This window comes from Vipera berus, assembly GCF_964194415.1.
Source record: "Vipera berus genome assembly, chromosome: Z".
NCBI lineage: Eukaryota > Metazoa > Chordata > Lepidosauria > Squamata > Viperidae > Vipera > Vipera berus.
The window spans coordinates 67,808,739-67,833,094 of record NC_138205.1 but is presented as its reverse complement, the minus strand read 5'-3'; the positions used below and the strand labels follow the sequence as shown (position 1 = coordinate 67,833,094).

The 24,356-nt window shown below is 40.4% G+C and overlaps 1 protein-coding gene across 11 annotated transcripts in view; it reads right to left on the bottom strand.

Moving 5' to 3' along the window:
- The window catches only part of TPK1 (thiamin pyrophosphokinase 1), a 474,984-nt gene that overhangs the window by 7,378 nt on the left and 443,250 nt on the right, over nt 1-24,356 (bottom strand). Inside the window, exon 9 of one of the 11 annotated variants that reach the window (XM_081342932.1) lies at nt 14,688-14,834. The exons of the other annotated variants lie outside the window; for them this stretch is intronic. Coding sequence (XP_081199058.1) covers nt 14,716-14,834 — 119 coding nt within the window. The 3' untranslated portion in view covers nt 14,688-14,715. The remainder of the gene's footprint in view (nt 1-14,687; nt 14,835-24,356) is intronic. 11 annotated transcript variants of the gene reach the window in all.

The window sequence follows — 24,356 nt, the reverse complement described above, 5'->3', positions numbered from 1 at the left end:
CTGCCAGCGACACCTCAGTGGCTGGAGTGGCTGCTTGCGCTCCACCAGCCAGAGTTCCATTGTGGCCAGCAACGGCTCCATTTTTTTCCTCGATCCTCAAATCTTTGCCCAGTCTTTACCACTCTCCCAAAGGATGGATAGGCAATCGGGGCCCAGTACCCGAAAGAAAACTAAAATTTTAAGAGACTTGGTTTAATGTCATGGTTCCGACAGACAGAGACGAATAAAGCAAACATGTTTATTAGCTACAAAGTATTGGCATGGTCAAAAGTGAAACTAAGTCTGAATACACAAGTAACAATTGCACAATTACAAAGTTAAATGTCCCACCCACAAAACTATGCAAGCAACTACATTGACCAATATACTTCTTTGGTGGGCTTTTTAATGCAATGCTCAGTCCCTAGTCTCGGGAGCAGCAGATAACCTTGGTTCCCACAGGACAAAAAATTATTTTGACTAACAAAGCACCTGGCAACCCCACTCCCTCTATTCTATGTGGCAACCTAGAATGAGAAGAAAAAATGGCTGCAGCCATGCTAATTGTAGAGTTAACAGACAGGTTAAATGATGACCTATACAACGCTTGCATTGTGAGGGAGGTCCCTGCCTGCTTCCACAACTGGTGCGTGTAGGTAAAGAAGTGGAGATTGACCAAACCTGAAATAAGTACCATACCCGCAAGACATGGAAGAGATCACCCTCGGAGAAGAAAAGAGAAGCAACTAGAGCCCAAACCCAACCAATGTGCTCCACTGCTTGCTTTAAATACAGGAAGGAAGGCCACTGAGCAGCCAAGTACAGAGCTAAAACCCTGCGTAAGAAGAGAGACCACCGGGGGGGGGGCAGAACTTGCGAAACCACAGCCCTGTACAAAGGAGACTGCCTTGAGCACGGAGGTTGTGGAGCTCACCCCCTTACGTAAATGAGGGGAGGAAACTCTGACCCCACTGGAGGAGGACTAAGGGTTCTCTAATACTCCGATGACAACTCCTTGGTAAGTGGCCTGATCACACCAGTAACCATGCCCATAGAACTGTACCTTCCGGGCCCTGGACAAAAGGCATCCCTGAAAGCCCTATTAGACTCATGATGTCCTTCGGGAGAAGGGCGGTATAGAAATTAAATTATTATTATTATTATTATTATTATTATTATTATTATTATTATTATTATTATTATTATTATTATTATTATTATTATTATTATTATTATTAATTATTATTATTATTATTATGTAAAAACTACTTATTCTTAGAAAATTACAATCACAGAAATTTGTGCTAATTTCCAACATGGACTATTTTAATTTGGGCAAATATAATGATTTAACTGCAGTGTAAAGTGCTATCTGAAATTAAAATCTGCTAACAAGTAAAGACTTAAAATCAAATTCACCTCCTGGTGACTACATAGACATGCCCATATAAGCTTTTTTGGTCACAATAGAGAAGTATTTCATCACTGCCTTCTCCCCTGATGCATATTTGAATTCCTAGGTAGCCTTTTGCTCTTCAGGTTCTTGGTATCTCACATCTAAGCACTACTCAGTTTCTGGGCTTTTCAAGATCAGTCAGAAATGAAGATTTTTGTCAAACTGATGAAAATAAAATCACAATATGAGGTTTCACTTTTGCAAATTTTCATGCAATGTCAAGATACATATAAAATGATTGAAATGTATGCTGCAATAGCACAACATTGCTTTTATTGGCTTCTTGCCAACCCCAACTGAAGCCATGAGTGCTACTGCATGATTATTTAACTTGGCTTTATCAGGGTACAATAAAAACAAGAGGGGGGAAAATGCAGAATGTGGCTTCTAGGATTTTTCCCAATATCTTAATTGCTCTGCTTTGGTTGTGTAATTAGGGAGGCTCAGAATGATACAGATGCCAGCATTCAAAGAACTATCCATTTGCCTTTGCCATAGAGTTGTGCTATAGGATGTTTATGCTGGACAGTTTTTCTTCATGGCGCCTGGCTGAATTGGGCCATTTTTTGAAACTAAACTTCATTCTGTTGGCTCCTCCTCTCCTCTCCTCTTCCCAACCAATGTTTGGCCACCATTCTGTTCTGTTTTTGGAGAATATCCTGCTGGTAAATAGATGGGCATAATAATAAGTTCCTTTACATTTTACATTTTCCGCCTTCCAACACTGGGGGGGGGGAGGGGGGAAGACCTGAGAATTTTAAATAAGTTTACCAAGATGAGCTCTATACATTGATTTTGAAAAGCAAATTAATAAAAAGATGGCATTTATTTTGAACACCAGAACTATGCAAGAATCTATACTAAATTATTGCAAATTTCTAGTTCTTGTATTGCTTCTTTAGGAGTAGGAAACTTCATTATTGCATTTTTTCCCATAGGTTATCTCCCATGGTCCCTATAAAGCCAAACTAGCTTGTTTTCATTATTGAAAATGCAGATTACATAGTTATGACTACTTAGAAGCCTTTCCAGGACTTGATATTTTGAATTTTAGAAATATTTTTAATCAAAAGCTTTATTAAAATGAACACAAATCCCCATATTTACCCATGAGGAAAATTGCATATTTAAAATGATAAAAGTGAAGTCCAACAAGCTAAAACAAATAAAATTAAATAGTAATTTGCCCACCTATTACCATTTATCTGAAAAAGTAGCCCTTTAGCTATATTAGAATTCCACTTCACTGATTTATTTTCTAAGTAGCAAAATGCTCACCATAGTATGTGGTTTGAAAGTGTAGTGAAGTAACTACAAAATTTTGACAGAAGTCTTCTCTGCACTCTAGAAAGAGCAACAAAGGTGATTAGGGGACTGAGATTAAAATGTATGATGAAAAGTTGCATGAATTAGGAATGTCTAGTCTAAAAAAGAGAAGAACTAGAGGTGATATGATAGCAGTTTTTGAGTACCTGAAGGGCTGTCACAAGCACCTGATGGCAAGACAAGAAATAACAGATAGAAGCTTATCAAAGAGATATCCAACCTAGAATTAAGAAGAAATGATAGTGAGAACAATTAACCAGTGGCATGGCTTGCCTCCCCGCTCAGCCTCGCCCACCTGTTCAATGATCTGGCTGCCTGTCCACCTCTTTCTTTTCACTCACCTCCTGAACCAGACTGTCAAGTAATGGAAGATGGGCAGGGTCCCCATCTTACCCGGTCCCCCTCCAACGTTTCGGAGCCAGGGGAGAGTGACATCCACTGCTGCTGCGCATCAGCCACATCTGCTGCTGGGGGGGCTTTTGTCGCTCCCTGCGACCCCACCCCCCACCACTGAAATTATAAAATACAGGTGGCAAAACGGGCAGCAGGTAGTGTGACGCAGCGCTGCAGGACCCAAGTGGCAGGTGGTGGAAGAGGAGATGGTGGCTGCTGCTGGGCAGATGATCTGCAGGGCATGTTGGGGCCGGCGGGGACTGAAGAAAGCCCCTCCAGAGGTGGATGTGCCTGATATGCAGTGGTGGTGAAGGCCTTTTTCCGTCACTCCCCCCTGGCTCCAAAATAGTAGAGGGGGACCGGGTAAACTGATTGAACCTCCACCGCCCATCCTCCATGCATGGCAGTCCAGCTCAGGAGAGAGAAAGGGAAGAGGTGGGCAGGCATCTGGGTCATTGAACATGAGGGGGGAGGTCATCGAATGGAGAGTGGCCTGACTTCAGAGGCCCTAAAGTAAATGGGGCACTTGGCGCAGCTCCATACCCCCACCTACTTCACCTCACCTCGTGGCAGCGGCATTGGTGCGACACACTCTCCTGACCCATTGCGACCATGAGCAACCAGACAGTGGGATGGAATGGGTGGCCACAAAGTGAGACATCTCCTGAAAATAAGCCCTAATGGATCTTTTGGTCCAAAAACAAAAAATAAAACCTGGTCTTATTTTCAGGGAAACACGGTATGTCTAAATCTAACTTACTTCAAAAAGATTGTACATAGCTTCTGAGATGCTACCCTGGATAAAAGTTACTCAGATCTGGAATTGAATCCCCTCAGTAAATTATGTTTAGTGACTGCATAACTTGTCCATTCTTTTTTGGTTCTTTTTGTTGTTAAGTCTTCTTTTACCTGCCTTGAATGTTAGAATGCTAGTGAAAATGAAAAAGCAAAGCAAAGTAAAACAAACAAAACTCATTTAAATTCTATTGAACCATTTAAAATAACATGTCTGTTCACTAAGATCCAGTCTTGGCACGCTAAAATAGGTGAGTTTAACAGGATTTGATGTGGTGTATTTTATAGTTATCTGGTTCTCAAATTTCTTACTTTCAATTTTTCATAGTTTATATATGCTTGCCTTAGAATCTTAATTATAGAAGACTGTGGAAAGCATTCTAGAATGGTTATTATGGATAGCAACCCAGTCCTGGATTTTCACAGACATTGCCTAACCAGTGTTTCTCAACACTGGCAACTTTAAGACAGGTAAACTTCAATTTTCAGAATTTCTCAGCTAGCCATGATGCTGGGAATTTCACTTGACTTTTGAACAGTACTTGAGAAAAGAAATATGGGAATCAAGGCAAAAAACTAAATGTTATTTCATTTGCATTTAAATTTGAGCACAATGAATATAACTTGTGTCCAGTCATATATTTAATACTTTTCTTTTTTCAATCTTTAAAAAATGCCTATTGTAAATTGATGCCATGAGTTTTCAAGATTGCATCCAAGGTCTTCGGGGTATCTAGGTCCTTAATAGCCTAGTAGAGTATCTCTCCAATGGGATACCGTATTTTCCAGCATATAAGATGACTTTTTAAGCCATGAAAATCACCTCAAAAGTTGGGGGGTCGTCTTATACGCTGGAAAAATACCTCTCGGATCTTTTCTCTTTTCTGCTGGGCGGCGGGATCGCTGGGTGAATGGAGGTAGGCAATGGCGACCCGTGGTAAAGCGGCTGACGGCGAACGGGTGATGGAGGGCAAACTCTCGTCAGCTTCTGGGGCGGCTACTGCAGCTGCCGCCGTTGCTCTCTCTAGGACTGGCCATGCTAGCATCTCCAATGCTGGCTGTCAGGTCCCCGATGAGAGGAGGGGCAGGCAGTCCCCAGAGGCACCCCGCTCGATTGTAGGAAGGGAGCACCTTTGCTCCCGCCAAGGCACCGCCTGACTCGTGCCGAACAGAATTGCTTGCCCGGTCACGGAGTGCAAAACAGCAGCGCACCAGGCAAGAGAGCTCAGAGAAAAGAAGGCGAGGCGCCCCTTTGGCGGGAAAGGAGCAAAGCTGGGCCAATCACAGAGCAGGTGGAGCAGGGAAACGTTACGGGAGGAAAGGGAGTGGGATTTAAAAGACGAGGCAGGTGTGACGTGGGCGTGGAGATGTTCCGTTAGAAATACCATAACGGAGAAGGCTCCGGGCGCTTTCCCGGATCGGAACGTGCGAACTGAGGATGCCACAACAGTCCTTGTGTTTCCCAGGGTTGCCCGTCATGCCAGACATTCCCTATAGCCCAATTCTTTAGCTCCCCACGTTCCTTAATTCGAGCGAATTTTGTCGGTGCTCTGTGGAGAAACAATATGCAAATGCCGTTTATTTAACCGCGCAAAATTCAGGGGAAACCTTGGTATTTGGGAACAAAAAGGCTTAAGACTTTTCATTTCTGTTTTATGCATGGGCTGGGTGGGTCACGAAGTTTACCTCTTTTATTTTAGCAACATCATGGCACTTATAAAAAAGGGTACTAAAAGAGTTGTTAATATGCAGATTGTGTGCCAGGAAGTGAAATATTGAGTTATTTCTTTCGCTTCTGTGTACCGTAAATATGCATAGAATCTGCATCTCCTCCTACTGGGGTGAATTCTCAATGAAGCACATTAGAGCTACTGGTACTTTATAAAACTGGGATTCTTTACCTTTGCTATAAGGCAGGGTTCCTCAAAGTCTTCAGCTAATTGACTCCCAAACACTCCTGTGACACATTGCATACTACCGCTCAGATCGTCTTGGAGACAGGGAGGGCTGGGCAGGCAGGGAGGGAGAGCTGACCCACCCAATCCAAGCAGATTTTGTATGCAGGAAATACATTGCTTGTTGTGATTGGCTGGTTGTTTTATACTGGGAATGGTGATTCTGAGGGAAGGTAGTCTGTCTGGTGAGCAGATACATGTGGTGGTGAATACAGTACAGCACAGCACCAGTATCTGTACTTGTTCATACAACTGGCTAACAGTCAAGGCCCCATCATGGCTCCACCAGTAAGAAGAAAGAAATATGAAGCCAGTTTCAAACTTAAAGTTGTAAAGTTTGCCATAGAACATAATAACTGTGCTGCTGCAAGACAATATGGAGTAACAGAAAAGATGGTTCGGGACTGGAAAGCAAATGAAAAAGCATTAAAGAGTATGCCAAGGGGTAAGTATGCATTAAGAAGAGGCACTCCACATTGGCCAGAACTTGAAAAACATGTAATAGACATGGTGAATGAGCATCGCCAAAGCAGTTATATAGTGACAAGAAATAAAATATGTTTGTTTGCACTTCAGTGGGCCAAATCTAACCCAGATCACAGCAAAAGATTTAAGGCCACTGTATCCTGGTGTACTAGATTCTTGGAAAGGCATAATCTGGTGCTGAGGCAAAAGACAAAAATTTCACAAAAATTACCTGCAGATCTTGATGCCAAAGTAATTAGTTTCCATCGATATGTAATACAACAGCGCAATAAACATGGCTATGCATTAAGTAGTATCGGAAATATGGATGAAACTCCAATGAGTTTTGATATGGTTGGAAATAAAACTGTTCATCCAAATGGCGAAAAAACAATTTTAATTAAAACAACAGGACATGAGAAGTCCAATTTTACAGTGGTACTAGCATGCACAGCTGATGGCGCCAGACTGAAACCAATGATTATTTTTAAAAGAAAAACAATGCTGAAACTCAAGTTCCCTGTTGGTTGTTTTGTACATGTGAATGAAAAAGGCTGGATGGATGAAGAAGGGGTAAAGCTATGGCTTGATAATGTATGGAGCAGGCGACCAGGTGGACTTATTCAAAAACGTAGTCTACTGGTGTAGGATATGTTCAGGGCTCATTTAACTCCCAGCACCAAGCAAAGGCTGGCAAGAATGAACACAGATGCGGCAGTTATTCCTGCAGGATTGACATCGTTGGTACAGCCACTTGATGTGTGCCTAAATAAGCCATTTAAAGATCGCATTCGAGAACAGTGGAATGAGTGGATGGTTAGCGGCGAAAAGTCATTCACAAAAGGAGGAAACATGCGTGCTCCACAGTTGGATGTTTTGTGCAAGTTTGTCATAAAAGTGTGGAATGATATTGATGCAGAAACAGTAATCAAGTCTTTCAAGAAGTGTGGCATATCATATTCATTAGATGGTATGGAGGACAACTACTTGTGGCAAGATGAAGAGGAAGCCGAAGCTGAGACCACACCATCTGATACGGAATTAGATCCATACGATGACTGCCTTACAAGTGTATCACAAGATGTCATTGATGTACTAATGAAATCAGATGATGAACAGGAGGATTTTGAAGGCTTTTAAAGGGAAACTGTCACGCCAGCAAATCCTGTAAAAATAGCTTGGAGTTACGATGGGCGTTGCTGACTCGCCAGGGACTTGCCCGGCACTTGCTCTCTCTCTATTGTTTGTTATCTTCCTCCTATCATCATCAGTTCCAGTTTGGTTGACAGCTTAGAAAACAAACAGCATGGCAGCTCCCATGGGTTTATTGTCTTATCCTTCCTTTCAGCTTTAGAGTGAATTAAGAAAAGTTTAATCCACTTGTACTGTTTTATGTTTACATGTTTGATGACAAACAGCCTTATGTTTATAAGTGACAGTTTTCCTACTAAGCACCTGCATGTCATAAGCATTTGATAAAATTACCATATTAAAATCAAATCTGATGTTTTTTAATTTTTATTTGGTGTGCGTTGGAAGAGGGGTAGTCTTATACGGTGAGTATAGCCCAAACCCTATAATTTAACAGGAAAAGTAGGGGGTCGTCTTATACGCCGGGTTGTCTTATACGCCGGAAAATACAGTATTTTGATCTAACCACTTAGAAACTCTGAATTCTCTGGAAAAAGTTTTTAAAGCAGAGCTATGACCAAGCTATAAGATAATTAGAAATGGTAATATTTGTTCTTCCATAAATATTTTAGAAGCTTACGCTTAGTTTAAAGTTTCCATCTGATAGAAGGCTTCAGAGATGTTCTCTGCTGCCCTACAACTTGACCTATAAAGTTTGGTTCATAACCAACAGACCTGTGTGCAAAGTAAATGTCATAAGAACCACTTTTAGTATGGAATTTTAAAGGAAATAAGTTCCCTTATATTTAATAAATATAGACAACATAGACACAGGGAATGTGGAAGAAAAAAGTTTGTATGCTTTAATGAGGTATCATCTCTAGGTTTCATAGAGTATTCATTTTGAGTAGAAAAGTGGAGAATGGGTTGATTAGCTGTTCTCAGTAATGTGAAATTCCTCATTTGATCTAACTAATTTTTTTTTAACTCAATTAACTTATTTGGGACTATTACCTTTCTGTTAGACAGAAAGACCATTTATCTTTATACTGTTCTGAAGCAAATCAATATTATCATAGAAGTCAGCTAAAAAGGATTATCTATAATCATTATATGAGTCTCATAGGTTTTGCACTTTCCTCCATCCCTTTATTTTTGCAAATCCTGTGTGGAAAGGAGCAAAACTGAAGTAAGTTTGCCAAACATTCATAATAATAAATGTGGAATCACAAAATGCATTCCCAGGACCAGTGTCCTCATCATAGTTGGGAGGTTTGCATTTGGTTGAATGGAAGTTTTGCACATTAAAGATTCCTGGTTTCCAGACACCAATCATATTCAGCTGAAGTTAGTTTCTGCCTTTGCTCAACACAATTAGCTAAGCCAAAGGAGGTGGCAGGACAGCATGCATTTGTTTACCTTCCAAGATCAGTGTTGCAAACATCTGAAAAAAGTTACACTGCTTGAAAAGCCCAACTAAATATATCTATAATAAGCAGTAAATATTGTTTGAGAACCTATTTGGGCTAATAGCAATAGACTTATATACCACTTCATAGAGCTTTACAGTCTTCTCTAAAGGAGTTTACAGAGTCAGTATATTGCTCCCAACAATCTGAGTCCTCATTTTACTGACCTCAGAGGGATTGAAGGCTGAGTCAACCTTGGGCCTGGTGATGGTTAAGGCTCTAGACTAGGAGTCGAATGCTCTGCATTCCTAGACATGAAGCCAGCTGGGTAAATTTTGGGCGAGTCACTCTCAGAAGACTGGTCAACTATTTCCAAAAATGTTGCTTATCAAACTACATAGAATTACCATGTAATGTCTGAAGTCAAGACTGATTGAAAAACCAAAAGGAAAGAATTAAGCTTTGTTATCTTCATAATTGCCTGCATTGTTGTAAACTGCTTGCTACTTGCAGGTACCCTTTTATAACGAGAGCAGCCATTACTGGAGGAGTAATCAAAGAATTAGGGGTATATGGTCAAGACAGACTTGAACACTGTCCTGTCTAACAAAATGCAATTTAGTGGTGAGAAAAATAAAAAGTAAAGTTTTACACTTAGGTAATAAAAACTAAATGCATAGATATAAAATATGTGGTACTTGGCTCAACAGCAGTAATTATGAGAGCGATCTAGGAGTCCTAGTGAACAGTTAAATTGTAATGCCAGCAGATGCACTGCAGCTGCCAAAAAAAGTCCTAGGTTAACTATTGATCTTTACTGATCTATTCAAACTCGCGGAGTAGAGGTGTAACATGGGAATATCGGGAGACCCCCAACACAACTTGCGTGGCTGCATTCTGCACCAGTTGAAGCCTCCGAATGGTCCTCAAGGGCAGCCCCATGTACAGAGCATTGCAGTAGTCTAAACGAGAGGTCACGAGCGCATGAGTGACTGAACGCAAGGCATCCCGGTCCAAATAGGGTCACAACTGGCACACCAGGCAAACCTGGGCAAAGGCCACCCTAGTCACCGCTCCTATATGATCTTCCAGGGAGAGCTGTGAATCCAGGAGGACACCCAAGTTGCGAGCCCTATCTACGGGGGGTAATACCTCATCCCCCATGGTTAAAGATGGAATAACCTGAATTTCCCGAGATGCCGACACGTACAACCACTCAGTCTTGTCGGGATTGAGCCGAAGCCTGTTCCTCCCCATCCAGACCTGAACCGCCTCCAGGTAATGGGACATCACATCGAGGGCATCACTGGGGTGGTTTGGGGTGGAGATGAAAATCTGGGTATCATCAGCATACTGATGATACCCGAAACCAAAACCATGAATGATCTCACTCAGTGGCTTCATATAGATGTTGAACAGGAGAGGCGAGAGGACTGACCCCTGAGGAACTCCACAAGTGAGAGGCCTCGAGGCCGACCTCTGCCCTCCTGCCAGCACCGACTGCGAACGTCCCAGGAGGTAGGAGGAGAACCACTGCAAAACAGTGCCTCCCACTCCCAACCCCCTGAGACGCCGCAGTAAGATACCATGGTTGATGGTATCGAAAGCCGCTGAGAGGTCTAATAGGACTAGGACAGAGGAGCAACCCCTGTCCCGAGCCCGCCAGAGATCATTCAACAGCGCGACCAATGCCGTCTCTGTGCTGTACCCGGGCCTGAAACCCGATTGGTACGGGTCCAGATAATCAGCTTCCTCCAGGAAGCTGATTTCCCAAAGCACCAGAAAGCAAGACAAGATACAACAGATGGAAACTTATCAAGGAGAGAAGCAACCTGGAATTAAGGAAAAACTTCCTAACAGTGAGGACAATTAACCAGTGGAACAGTTTGCCTTCAGACATTTTGGGTGTTTCATCACTCAAAGTTTTTAAGAGACTAGACAGCCACTTGTCTGAAAATGATATAGGGACTCCTGCTTGAGCAGGGGGCTGGACTAGAAGACCTCCAAGGTCCCTTCCAGCTCTATTCTGATTCTGACTCTTTTTTTTGTAGAAATAAGTTAAAGAATAAGATCCAAACAAAAACAAACAACCTATTTGCCTTAAAAATGGATGCTCTTTAAAATTCACTGAGACATTTGTATGACAGGTGTTCATTCCACTTTGCTATTGTTGTATTTTGAAGAAAAAAAAGACTTTATTTTTATATTAAGGAAAAGTAATTTATTTTTTCTCTAGTTATAACTAAAACAAAAAGAGTGTCAGTATTTTGCTTTTCTTTCCTAAGAAGTTTGCCCTGTAAGGGCAGAAGGGAATTACCAACACATAAACTTGAAATGTGAGATTGCAAAATAAATTCTACAAAGTGATCTTGACATTCTGACAGCTGCAATTTATCATCACAAATTGCTTTGCTTTGCTGAAAACTTTCTGCCATATGAAGACAGTGATCTTTTTAAATTGCCTACTGTCCTCTTTCATAACGAACTTAGTTTTTGAAGAACTTAGTATCTACAGATAACAAATACCTCACTGCAGAAACTCAATGATACTGGGATCTCATGGTACACCTGGAAAAATAGTATATTGATCACCAGATGAAGATAATGTTTCTATCTAGATATTGCAATATATTGTTTGGGGAGAGATTAGAGAACATAAAGCAAAGGATGACAGTAGTAAACACATTTGTCTAAATATTTCTTCTTTATTTTAAACAATAAATATTTTATACAAAACTGCTTCTTTTGTGTATTCTATAGCCATTGCCTAGAAAACCTGGTGCAGTGCATGAGATAAAATTATTGTGAGCCAAATATAGTTAAGGGTTTCCAATACTTGATTTACTGTGAATTTCCCTAATAACTCTATTAGATCTGAAATATATGTTAAAAGATATATTTCTGAGGGAGATAGGTGGCTTAGAAATAAGAAATACAAATAAATAATAAAATAAATATAAACATAGGGATAAATACCTTACTTGTTATAGCAACGTGACAATGGAATCAGTTACCAGGTTATAATACAAAATTTATAGGATGTAGTCAAAAAGAAACTGAATATTTAATGGAATTAGAATTTAAGCAATGATCATTTGGGAGGTAGAAAAAGATTTTATACAAAACATTTATCACTGTATGATTGCAGACAGTTCTTGAATTATGACTGTACCCTGGCATTACAGTTGTAAGTTATGCCATAAGAGGGTCATCATGTGACCAACTCAATTTTATGACCTTTTTTGCAGGTAATTGTTAAATAAATGCAACTACAACTGTTGCAACTACAACTGTGAGCACCACAGTTATTAAGTGAGCACTTGTTAAATGAACCCATTGCTTGCAACCAATATTTTTTGCCAAAAAATTGAAAGTAAAAGCTGGTTTCTATCATGACACACTGTAAATCGTAGTCATGAGACTGCAGGATACTGCAAACAGCCATAAGCATGGGATGGTTGCTGAGCATCCAAAATGCAATTACGGGGTCATATGTATAGGAGGGTGTCATTGGAACTTCGAATCCATTATCTTTTTTTTGGGGGGGGGGGTTTCTGTCATAACTGAACAGTTTTATTTATTCAACTTATATGTTGACCAACTTACCTGGCAACAATAATTAAGGTTGCTAAAAGGCTGGACATTAACTATGGACCAACTGAATATTATGTTATCTGACTTGACAAGTCCAATTTGTGCTAATTATTCAATGGATTAACATATTTCACAGAGTTATGAGGATAACATGATAAGAGAAATATATACAATATAAACTGTTATAAGGATTTTGAAATTCATTAGCATTTCCTAAGACTACACTCGGATATGATATTTAATGTTGCCTCATTCCTGGAAGGAGAAATAGCAAAAATCATTACTTTTCATGTCAGCAGAACAGTTCTGTTGGATTCATGCTATTAGGATAAAGTGGAAGTAATCAAGCAGTGTACCTCTGAAAGATTTCTTTCACATGATTTTGGAGAAAATTCTTTTCCTTGTGTATTTGATCAATAAAGGAAAAATATCCAATTTATTTTTTCTTTTAATAGACTATTGATTAATAAATTACAACAGGATACACTGGAAGGAGAATCAAAGAAAATGTAAAAATCATATTTGTTAAATATACTGTTGGTATCATATGCCATAAAACAAGGACACAGAAAGTGGATTTTCTGAAGTCCAGTGAATACCAGCAGGAACTACTTATTTTACATAATAGCTGTTTAAAAGTTAACTTCAGTTATCAGCAAATCAAGTTTAAATATAATACTAAATTAATCATGGATAGAAGCGCTCCATCTCAACAGACAGCAGCATGTGAAGGAATTCAACTAATAATCTTAAGTTTGATTAATACTTCAATCACAGACTACCAGGAAATAATACCAGGGCTGGATGTCAAGCATAAGTAAATTAATGTCCATTACATACAGCAATGTTCCTCCTTTAAACATTTAGACACTTTTTTCACCAGTCTTTTGAATGGAAAGTGAACATACTGCCTCAGCAACGTTCCTCCATATTCACCTTTTCTAACATTACTGATTTTCATTAAAAAAAAACCCTGTAATGTTGTTACAATCTAGGTCACAATAATAAATTGAATGATTGATTAGCTGGAGTCTAACTTACAATATCAAAAACATTCTGGACTAAAGTAATAGGAAACTACTTCCATATTATTGAAAGAGGACTGCATCAAAATGTTTATAAACTTTTGAGGCATTACCCTCATTTTACCTTTTATTGAGACTTTCCAATTAGTTTAGTAAATCCTGCCAGTAGGTGGAGCTCCTACTTCATGTGAATATCTAATGTACTGTGTGCATTATGAATATATGATTGAATGAACTGTGCAAGGCCAAGTGTACATGCTGTTGATTTTAATATGGAATATCATATAGCAAAGCTCCTACTAAGCTAACTCCATTAGCTGTTCCCTCTCGTTGCCTAAGAACATGTTGTGCAGAAATGTTATTAATAGTATGTCATTGTTACTAGAAATGTAACCCATTACTATTAAAGGATATGACTAGCATTTATGAAACTGAATATGTTGTAAAGAAAGACAAAAATGTAAATACTTCACATTTAATTATATTTTAATGTGCTCAAGAAGAGAAGTTAGGGGTAATTCAACTACAAGGTAATTCAAAACAGAAAAAAAACACCTTGCCTGGTCTCCTTGGAAGGTCTGTGTGTCAGCTATCCAGTTGATGAATCCAGAAAAAGAAACTCCTGGGACATTATTTTTCCAAGAGTATAAAACTTTACTGAATAAAATACATTGGTACAAAAGAAGCAAAACTAGCTCTGGATTTCCGCATAAAAGCAAGCATAATTAATTCCCCCTTTCCCTATGGGCCACCCACAGTTGATTATGTTCATCAATCACTTCTGTTCATTTTGTTATGAGAACTGGCCAGCCTCGCTGGGACATCTGCTCAGTTTGTCCTTGAGATAGAAACCCCATCATTATTGGGTGATCTTTACATTATTTGCAAGTAAAAATCACCATCATCTTTAGAATTTTCTAATATTTAGATGAAAAATACATGAGATACGTACTTTGCTATTCTCATACTTTCTTATACTCCCACAGTAATCATTAAACTATTGATTAAAGACACTTCGTATTGGTTGGAACTTGCCAGGGTTGACCTCAATCCACTTTGGAACTAGCTGTTCCTCACTCTTAGTATCTCTTCTAGAGAATCTTCTGATTTTTCCAAAAGGAAAATGGAACATAAACAGAAAGACAATCCAAAGATTTACCTCATCAAGTTGAGTCACCAAATAATTTCTAGCATCCATGTATTTTCAAATCGCTTTCCATGAAACTAAAAGCTGTATAGCTGCTTATCAGAACATATAATCTTTTCCAATTTTGTTTGTTCTGCAGAATGAGGAGTGCACTTGAGGCTGACAAAATAAGGGAAAAGGAAGCCTGACCCACATTATATTCAGAAGCACAATGATTGGTGGAAAATTGTAATGAACTTTCCACATTATCTGTTGTGTCCATAGTTAATGGGAGTGGTTTCCCAAGGCGGGAAAACCGGGTGCAGTTATTGGTTGTTACATTCTCGGCGGGAGATTCTGAGCCGGGGATTGGTTATGTTTAAAGGCACCTTAGTATATAAGTTAAGGCTCAACGGCTGTTAGGCAGTTGACCCATGTGCATTCAATAAACGTTCTCTTGTTCAACCTTGCTGTCAACGCTCGTCATTCCGGACTTAACAGTGGCGACGAAGGTGGGATCGACGGCGGAACAGCGAAGGAGCCGCGGAAGCCAGCTGAGCAAAAAGCGGGAAATTTGAATCGCAGTCAACTGAACTACTGCCGCGCTAACTCTCTAAATGGCGCAAGTCGGATCCCTGAAGGGGTTCGACCCGAACTACCCCAAAGACTGGGAGGAGTACGTCGGCCAATTCGAGGGGTTCATGCTGGTCAACGGGATCACGGAGGACTGGAAGAAAGCGGCGGCCCTTCTCACCATTAGCGGCACGCCGGTTTACCGGGTTGCCGTTGGCCTGTACCAGCCCTTGCCGGTCTCCAGCGTGACGTACGCCAACCTGTTGGCCAAGCTAAAAGTCCACTTTACGCCAAAAAGGTCCGAACTGTTTTGGCGAAGGATATTTGAAAAACAAAACCAACGGCCGGGCGAATCCATCACACAGTTTGTGGCAGAAGTCAGAGAAACGGCCCTGCGTTGCAAATACGAAAACCTCGAGATTCGCATCAGGGACCGAGTAGTTTTGGGGCTGCGAGACGAACACTTGCAAAACCGGATAATCTCAAAGCCCACAGGCACCCTGCAAGAAGTCTTAGACGAGCTACTCACGTACGAGTCTACAGGCAGACGCGACCCCCCCTACAACAGCATGGCGACCTCGGCCGAAATTAATCTCGAGAGCCATGTGGACGGTGGGGAGGTGGACTACCAGTGGGAAGCCGACGTTGCTGAGATCGCCCGAAGGTTCTGAAAAATGGCGCCGAGACCTCCACGCTACGACGGAGCCGACCAAGGAAGGAGACAACAGACCACAGTACCACAACGACCCCAGAGGGACAACCAATCCAGGCCTCGCGACCCCGAAGCGAGGTGCGGCAGCTGCGGCGGAAACCACCTCCGGGCAACTTGCAGGTTCCGGAACGCGAAATGCCGAGGGTGCGGCCTTGCCAGAGTCAGTGCCACAAACCTCAGGGCCTGAAGCAGAGTCCAACAGCAGAACAGTAGACACCCCAGTCGTTGGCACAGCAGGCAGATACCCAGCCAGGAATCATAAGCCACCAAGCTACCTAAAGGACTATGTTAAATAATTAACATTTATCTGGGGGGGAAGGGGTGTTGTGTCCATAGTTAATGGGAGTGGTTTCCCAAGGCGGGAAAACCGGGTGCAGTTATTGGTTGTTACATTCTCGGCGGGAGATTCTGAGCCGGGGATTGGTTATGTTTAAAGGCACCTTAGTATATAAGTTAAGGCTCAACGGCTGTTAGGCAGTTGACCCATGTGCATTCAATAAACGTTCTCTTGTTCAACCTCGCTGTCAACGCTCGTCATTCCGGACTTAACATTATCGGTTACTGCCAGTGCTGAGAAACAAGGGCGCTGGGTGTTTCTTTGTACATTTTAAACTGCAATCTCAATTATCTAACAAAAAGATCTCCACAAAATGTAGAGGGATTTACTCCTAAGTAAACATATACAGAAGACGATGAACAAATGAATGAAATCTTAAAAAGAAACATCCAAAGTTCGCTTTTTACTGGTTTTTAAATTGTCATATAATTATTGTATTTATTGTTTAATCCTTTTTTAAATTTTCTATTTTATGTTTTTAATTTTTATTGTTGTGCGCCGCCCTGAGTCCTTAGGGAAAAGGGTGGCATATAAATTTAATAAAATAAATAAATTTAATAAAATAAATAAAGTAATACGATGTCAGCTGCCTTGGAAAAAACAAATTGGAGGAGGCAAAGTTTTTGAAATCTATTATGCTTCTCTGCCTGTAAGCAGAGAAGCACTCTTAACAAGCTGTTTTCAAAAGTAAACATATTACAAATGCTGTTTTAAATGTTTTTAAAACCCATTTGACTAAAGTGAAGCTTCATTTATGTATATCTGCCTCAATGCATGCATAAATATAAGAAATATTCATTCATCATCTGTTGACATGAGCATCACGTTCAGCTAAATAGTATAAATAGTATAAATAATCATTATAGCTCAATCATTGGGCACAGAATTTAGCTATCGCCTAATATCAGTTCAAATACCCTTTTCTCTTTAAATAAAATGATGAGTACATTCAATTGACAGGTAAATAATTATCAACAACCAAGCAACATTGGTATATGAGCATATGTAAATTGCCCTTCTAGGATCAAATTTTCATCCTTACAAAATACCTTTTGACTTTTAAGACATGCTATAGACCCAAATCTGATGTGACCTTGGAGGATATAAACCGGTAAATGTATATCACCAGTGAAATTTTTTGACATTCTTATCTTTTCAAAACGTGGAGACTGCTTAAAGAGAAGTTTGCTTATGGCAAATTTAGAATGCTAGAAATCGAAATGCTGAAAAATTTTACCCTGACATCTACCTTAACAGGCCAGAATAGTTTAGTTTTACCTTACCCTAATATAACTGGTATGTCTTCAGAATGTATGTCCATGTCTTTAAGTGTACAGGTAGACTTCAACTTATGAGCATTCGTTCAGTGACCATTCGAAGTGCGATGGCTCTGAACAAAGGGACCTGTGACTTGTGCCCAAAGTTATGGCTATTGCGTTATCACCATGAACATGTGTTCAAAAGTCAGGTGCTTGGTGGCATGCTTGCACTTGCAACTACAAGGGTGCTTTAACTGCTCCACTCATGTATTCTCTCCCCATCTATGCCCTTGGGGCCCCTTGATGCCCTGTGCTTCACCACCAGCTAATTTTTGCCATCTTTTTGGTCAAGTTGCTTACAAGATATGCCTGGTCTGGCTGCTGGGCTCGGCTGGGATTCAGTTGTAGAAAAAGAAAAAGAAAAAAGAAAAGACCCAGGTAGTCCCTTTGCAAAGAGCTTTTGGGAAGAGTCTGCTTTGTGTACCAAAAAGAAAAAAACTTAGAGCAGCTTCATTTGCAAAGAACTTATGAATGGGGCTAAACTTCAACTTCCAAAAATAAAGTAACTCTGGGAAGAGTTGATCTTTGCATTTAAAAAAGAAAAAAAAATGCAAAACATCCTCTTTGTAAAGAGCTTGCTCAAAGGGATTGCTTTGAAATGTTTTTTCCCCTTTTGGAATGTGAAGCTGCCAAAGTCTTTGCAAAGGGAATGCTTTGGACTTTTTTCTTTTCCATAGCAAAAGCTCATCCCATCCCATTCCGGTAGCCAAGCCAGCCATGCCTTCTCAGCAGCCAGAGTTAGTTACAAGGTAGAGAATGTCAGCTGGAATGGCAGCACAAAGGGCAACAAGTGCCAGGAATGTTTGGATTGGGCTAAAGTGGCTGGAACTGGATGGGGTGGTTTCAGTTTCCTACTGTGGGAAGTCAGGCCCCCAGAGAAGGAAATATTAAAAGGGCAAAATATATTTCCCTAAAAGATTTTAAAAGCAGAAACAAACCCTGCCCCCAAATCTCTTTTTCCCAAGCAGAAACCAAGTCTGCAGGAATGTTGATGTGATAATTTTGTCAGGAAACTGCGATTAGGAAGAAAGATCTCTAGAGTCAACATCAGCCACAGCCCCAGGGAAGCAGGGGACATAATAGGATTAACCCACCACCATCAAGAATACCAGGTTAGAATACGTGACACAGGAAATAACCTCAAACAGGAACAGGAAGCAACTCCAAACAAAAGGATCCAGAGGGAATAAAAACCTATTCCCTACATGTGGTCAGTCCTTCTTTTCTGCAGCCATCTTCCTGTCTGGTTCTCTTCAATAAACTACAACTTTCTTCCCAAAGCAGTTGCCATGTTCATTCCCAGCTTGGATGAACCATAATGAAGACTTTTCTTCCTACACTAGGACATGGCAAGCAGCTCCAGATATGCAAATTTCTAGGACTGCTTGCTCCCCTGAAAGAGTGCTGGGAGGCCAAACTGGGGAGATGGAGAAATAGATGAACTAGGCGGGGGATTGAATCTTAGTGAGATTCGAGACTGGGAGGGATTAAGCCTGGAATGGCTTGCATTGGCATGGATAGTCACTTAGCAACCTGCAACTGTTAGTTAATGATGGCAACCAGAACTGCTGGGATTGCAGTTGCTAAGTGATGTCATGTGACCTCTTTCTTTACAATTACATTGCTTAGTGATGGAAATGCCAGTCCCAACTCTGGTTGTAAGTCTATCTGTTCACCATACTTGTTTCTTTCTCTAGTCAGTTGCAATATGGAAAGTTGTATGGAATGGTACATACTTATAAAATGATTTGCATGTGTAAATTAGTTAAAGCAGATCAACTACTACCATTTAAACTGATCCAATTATGTTACTGTGCAATAAAGAAAACAAAGGGTGCTATTGGAAGTGGAAATTAACATAACATGAATGTACTTTTATTCTGAGATCCAATGCTTTTGTTCACATAAAATGACTGACCCTGTCAGTTTCTCTATCAGAGTAAAAATTGGCAGGAATTGATTTGCATTTACAATATTGGTATTTACTTAACAATAGCATATTTGATTATCAGCCATGTGTGTACCCCTTAATAATTGCCACAAAAAAGTTGTAAAATCAGATCTGGCAAGGTAAGAGCCTTCACTTACAACCATAACAACTTATGACCAGAAATCCAGTCCAAATCCTGATTGTAAATTGAGAACTATCTGTAAATATGGATATTGGCTACAATGTTGCTTTTTCATAACCACTGTAATTTTGAATGGTTGTTGGTTGAAGCAGTCACTAAGCGAGCACTACCTATATTATGCAAATAAGGCATCAGTTGAGAGATAACTGCAATTTAAATTATAAATACTAAACGGCATTGAGAATTTTGCAAAGAGACTTCAAGAGAGAGTCTAAAAAAAACTGGAAGTGCAATGGCAATTCAGAAATACAATTTCTATCTGTAGTTAGATAAGTTTGTTTCCAACAGAAAATCTTAGCTGGTGATTGATGTGAAATGTAGGATTTGGTTGCTGTCCAGTTCTTGGCATCAGATATTTTAATTAACTGTCAGCTGGTAAATAGGCTAAAGGAGCTAAGAGCTAAAAACACTATTAGTCCTTCTTTTATTTTATTTAAAAAGTTTTACAATACATTTTGACTTTAATCCCCCCCTCCCCCACCCCTATCCAACCCTCCCTATCCCTCTCCCCCACTCCCTCCTCCCCCCCCCGACTTCCCAGAGCTAAATACAGGGCATAAAATCGAAAAACAAACATAAACACCCCTATGTTATCAACAATAAACTATAAATTCTATCTCTCTCTAGCTCATATAAAATGAGTACAAACAATATTAATATTACAAATAAAGTAGAAAAGAAAAAGAGGAAAACAGAAAAGGAGCTTTACTCAAAATAAATTTTCTTAATCCCAGTCCTTATTCATATTAATTTCAAAAAAAAAAAGAAAAGAAAAAAAAACTTTCACCTGCTATTTGCATTCTCCCACCTTTCTCTAATTTCCAAACAAATTCTCAGTTACGCGCCAAAAGCGCCTATCTCTGTTAATCTTAATAATCTCCGACCAAACTAAACGATGATCAAAAATAGTTCTTGCATGTATCATGCCAAATGTCTCGCAGTTCCAAATCATCCTTAAGTTCAAATAAAAGTTCAAATAAAAAGAGTATATAAAAAAAAGATTTAGGCAATCTCTAAGACAACTTGTTGTTAATTAGGAGCTTACATACCCATTCTTAGTTCAACACATACTTTAAGTCCATAACCCTAATATACTTTTCTAGCAAGCAAATAACATCAATCTTTTTGTGTAAAATATTAAAAAAAAAAACTTTCTTTCTCCTCTATAATAATTTTACTCCATTGACATTCTAATCTAAAAATTTAATCAGCAATCTTAACGCCCCAAAACTTTTGGAGCACCTCTGTCATGACCCCCAAAACTTCTTTAGACCGCTCTCCTCCCATATCTTCACTGTAAGCACACTTTGAAGATTCCATAACTTTCTGCTGGTCTTGCTCTTGCTCTCGTCTCGCTCTTCTTAGGGCGGCACGCGTCATCTTCTGGCCTCCTGCAGCAACCGATGAGACTGTGACTTGATCCCCTCCAACACCATTGTCCTCTGTCTGTCTATCTGCAACATCTTGAAGCTTTCCCACACCGTATCCTTTTGCAGCTTCCAAAAATGATAGGGGGGTTGCTTTTAACACATTACTATAAAAATCACGTGCCTGAGCCACAGTAACCAAACGATGTCTTTTACCTTCGTGCGTCGCCACCAATCCAACTGGAATCTCCCATCTAAACTTAATATCACGTTTCTTAAGTTCCTGTACTAGAAATGCAAAATCTTTCCTTCTCCTTAGGATCTTCGGAGGGATCTCTTTTAAAACCAAAACTTCTTGTTCAGCCACTACCAAATTAGTATCATAAGCAGCTTGAATGACTTCATCTCTAATTACTCTCTTTGTAAAATAGACCACCACATCTCTGGGTAACTTCCTCTGTCTTGCAATCCATGAATTTACACGAAAAACTTTGTCCATATTTCCCTCAATTTCAGATGCTGACTGGCCCAGTACCCCTTCCAGAGCCTCAGAAATCAGCTGCTTTAAATCTTCTTTACCATTCTCCTTTAAACCCCTAATTCTAATAGCATACTGCATCTGATTATACTGAACAAGGCTCAATTCTTCGTCCATTTTATCCCTTATATTTTCATTTTCTAATACCTTTGCTTCTAATATAGAGTTCTTTTGACTGAGGTCCTCCACTTTTATATCCAGCTGTAGCACACATTCAGCTACGGATTCAACCATAGACAAGATGTCCACCCTCATTGCTCTCAGCTTCTCTTCCATCTTCTTCTCCAATTTCTCCATTTTCTCCTCCATTTTCTCCTCCAGCTTTTTCAACTTTTCATCCATCATATCAGACATCAATTGTGCATGCTTTCCAAGAGCGTCTTGTAAATCCTTAAGCGTCAATGCAGGAGGAAGCAAATCTTGCAATGAGGTCTCTTGCACCAGGGAAGACCCCGCATTCCGAAGAGCTTTAGAAGTTTTAGCCGCCATCTTCCCCCACTTTCACTTATTACGCACTTTCACTTTAAAGCTATAAAATCCATTGAGCTAGAGAGTAAAAATAAAGAGTCCACTTCACCTTGACCTCCTGTACCGCTCTGCCTGCATCTTGATAATCAAAAGTATTTCCTTTTGGCAGGGGTGGTTGCTAACGCCTGGCTCTGCTCCAAAAATCCCAGAGCAGAGGCACTGCGCAGCTCGGAGCAACCCAGGCTTCGGGGGGGCTCATCCTTCAGCCGCCCAAGCTCTCAGCTCAGGCGGCCCGGAGAGCTCAACCCCTACCTGGGGCCTCACCCCCTCCTCTTCTCCCAAGGAGGGGGCTTCAAATCCATCTAAACAGCTGATCGACGCTGTTTACGATGGAAAAACACAGCTGCGGAGCGGGCAGCCCAAAAACGGCTGTCTTTCAGCGTCGCGTCGCCACCGGAAGTCAGTCCTTCTTGCAAAACAGTGATGCTCTAAAACAGGGGTCGGCAACCTGAAAAAGGAAAAGAGCCACTGGGAACCGGTTCCATCACACATTAAAAAAAGTGGGAGCCGCGTGCATGCGTCCATGCATGCGCATGCGCAAAAAACGTTTTGCGCATGCGCAAAACAGTTTTTTCTTGCGGGCGCACGCGGTTGCCATTTTTTTAATGAGTGATGGAACCGGTTCCCAGTTGCGCGATGGCCCATCTGCAAAGCTGCCGCCTCCGCTCCCTTCCTTCGCCCGGCCTGCTTTTCCAACCTCACTTCCCTCCCTGCCAAAGCTCCTCCTTTTCTACTCAAAGATTTTCGGGGTTCCTCGGCTTACACCCCTTGGCGAGAGACCCCAAACGTCCCTTTCTCGCCGCTCCTCCCTCCCTGCCCGCAGAGGCTCTTGCCCTCTTGCCGTCTCTGCTGAGCAGCGCCGCTTGGAAGAGAAAGGGAGCAGGACAGGCAAGATGGGAATAAGGGAGCCATAACTACAGAGAAACAGAATAAATATAAATGCATTTATAATTGCTGTAAAGAAGCCACTGCTTTATTTTTTTCTTTTTTCTTTCTTATTTTCTTATTACTTTTTTAAAAAATTGTATTGTTTTTATTCTGTAAAAGGTATTTTCAGTAAGAATATTTATAATAAAAATTTCATAAATGATGATGAATAATACTGAGTACTGCAGAAACCAAATTGGCCTGCAAGAAAAACCAAATAAAGAACAGAAAAGACATATGGCAAGATGTATTAAAAAATAGCCAGCAAAGCAGATAACAAGACCTGGCAATAGCTAAAAGCAGGAAAGCTGAAGAAAGAGAGAGAGGAGCTAATTCTGGCTGCACAAGACCAAGCCTTAAGAACAAATACATACAAAACAAGAATTGAGAAGACAATTCCTTCTTCCTCTAAAAAGAAGCTGAAGAAACAGCGGATCACTTAAGTTGTTACAAGCAAATCTCACAGACTGACTACAAACATCAGTATGGTAAAATAGCAACAATGATGCACTGGGATCATCATCATCATCATTTTAGCCATTGTCTATCCACTGCAGGATGAAGGCATGTCTTCTGCATAATTCCAACCTATATGGTCCTGAGCTTTCTTTTGCCAATTGGGCCCGCAATACTTGCTGATGTCATCAATCCATCTTGTTTTAGATCTCTTTTGTCAACACTTTTTATCAAATGGGATCCATTCTATGACTGCCTTGGTCCACCAGCCATCAGTTCTTCTTGCTATGTGACCAGCCCATCTCCATTTCAATTCTTTTACTCTCTTGATGATATTGTATATTTTTGTTTCTTCTCTAATCCATGTGCAGGTCTTTCTATCTTCTCTTGTAATTCCGAGCATGTATCTTTCTATGGCTCTTTGCACCACTTTTAGCTTTTGTATCGATTGTGAGGTTAGGTCTATGTTTCACTGGCATATAATAGAGCAGGTAGCATGCAGATCAAAAAATTTTCTCTTCAGGCATTGCGTGAGGTTGTTCTTGAAAATTATGCTTCATTTGCTGAATGACTGCCAATCACATTTAACACGCTATTCAATTTACCTTATTGTATCACCTTCCATTGAGATCCATTGTTCAAGTTATATGTAGTGGTCTACTATGCCTAGTTCATCTCCAGATATAAAAATGTTTCTTTCTTTGGTGAATTTATTAAACATAATCTGACTCTTTTTCAGATTTATTTTTAAGCCAAATGGTTCTCTTGCTTTGTTTAGCTCTTGTATGTTTCTTTGTAGCTCTTCTTGGTCTT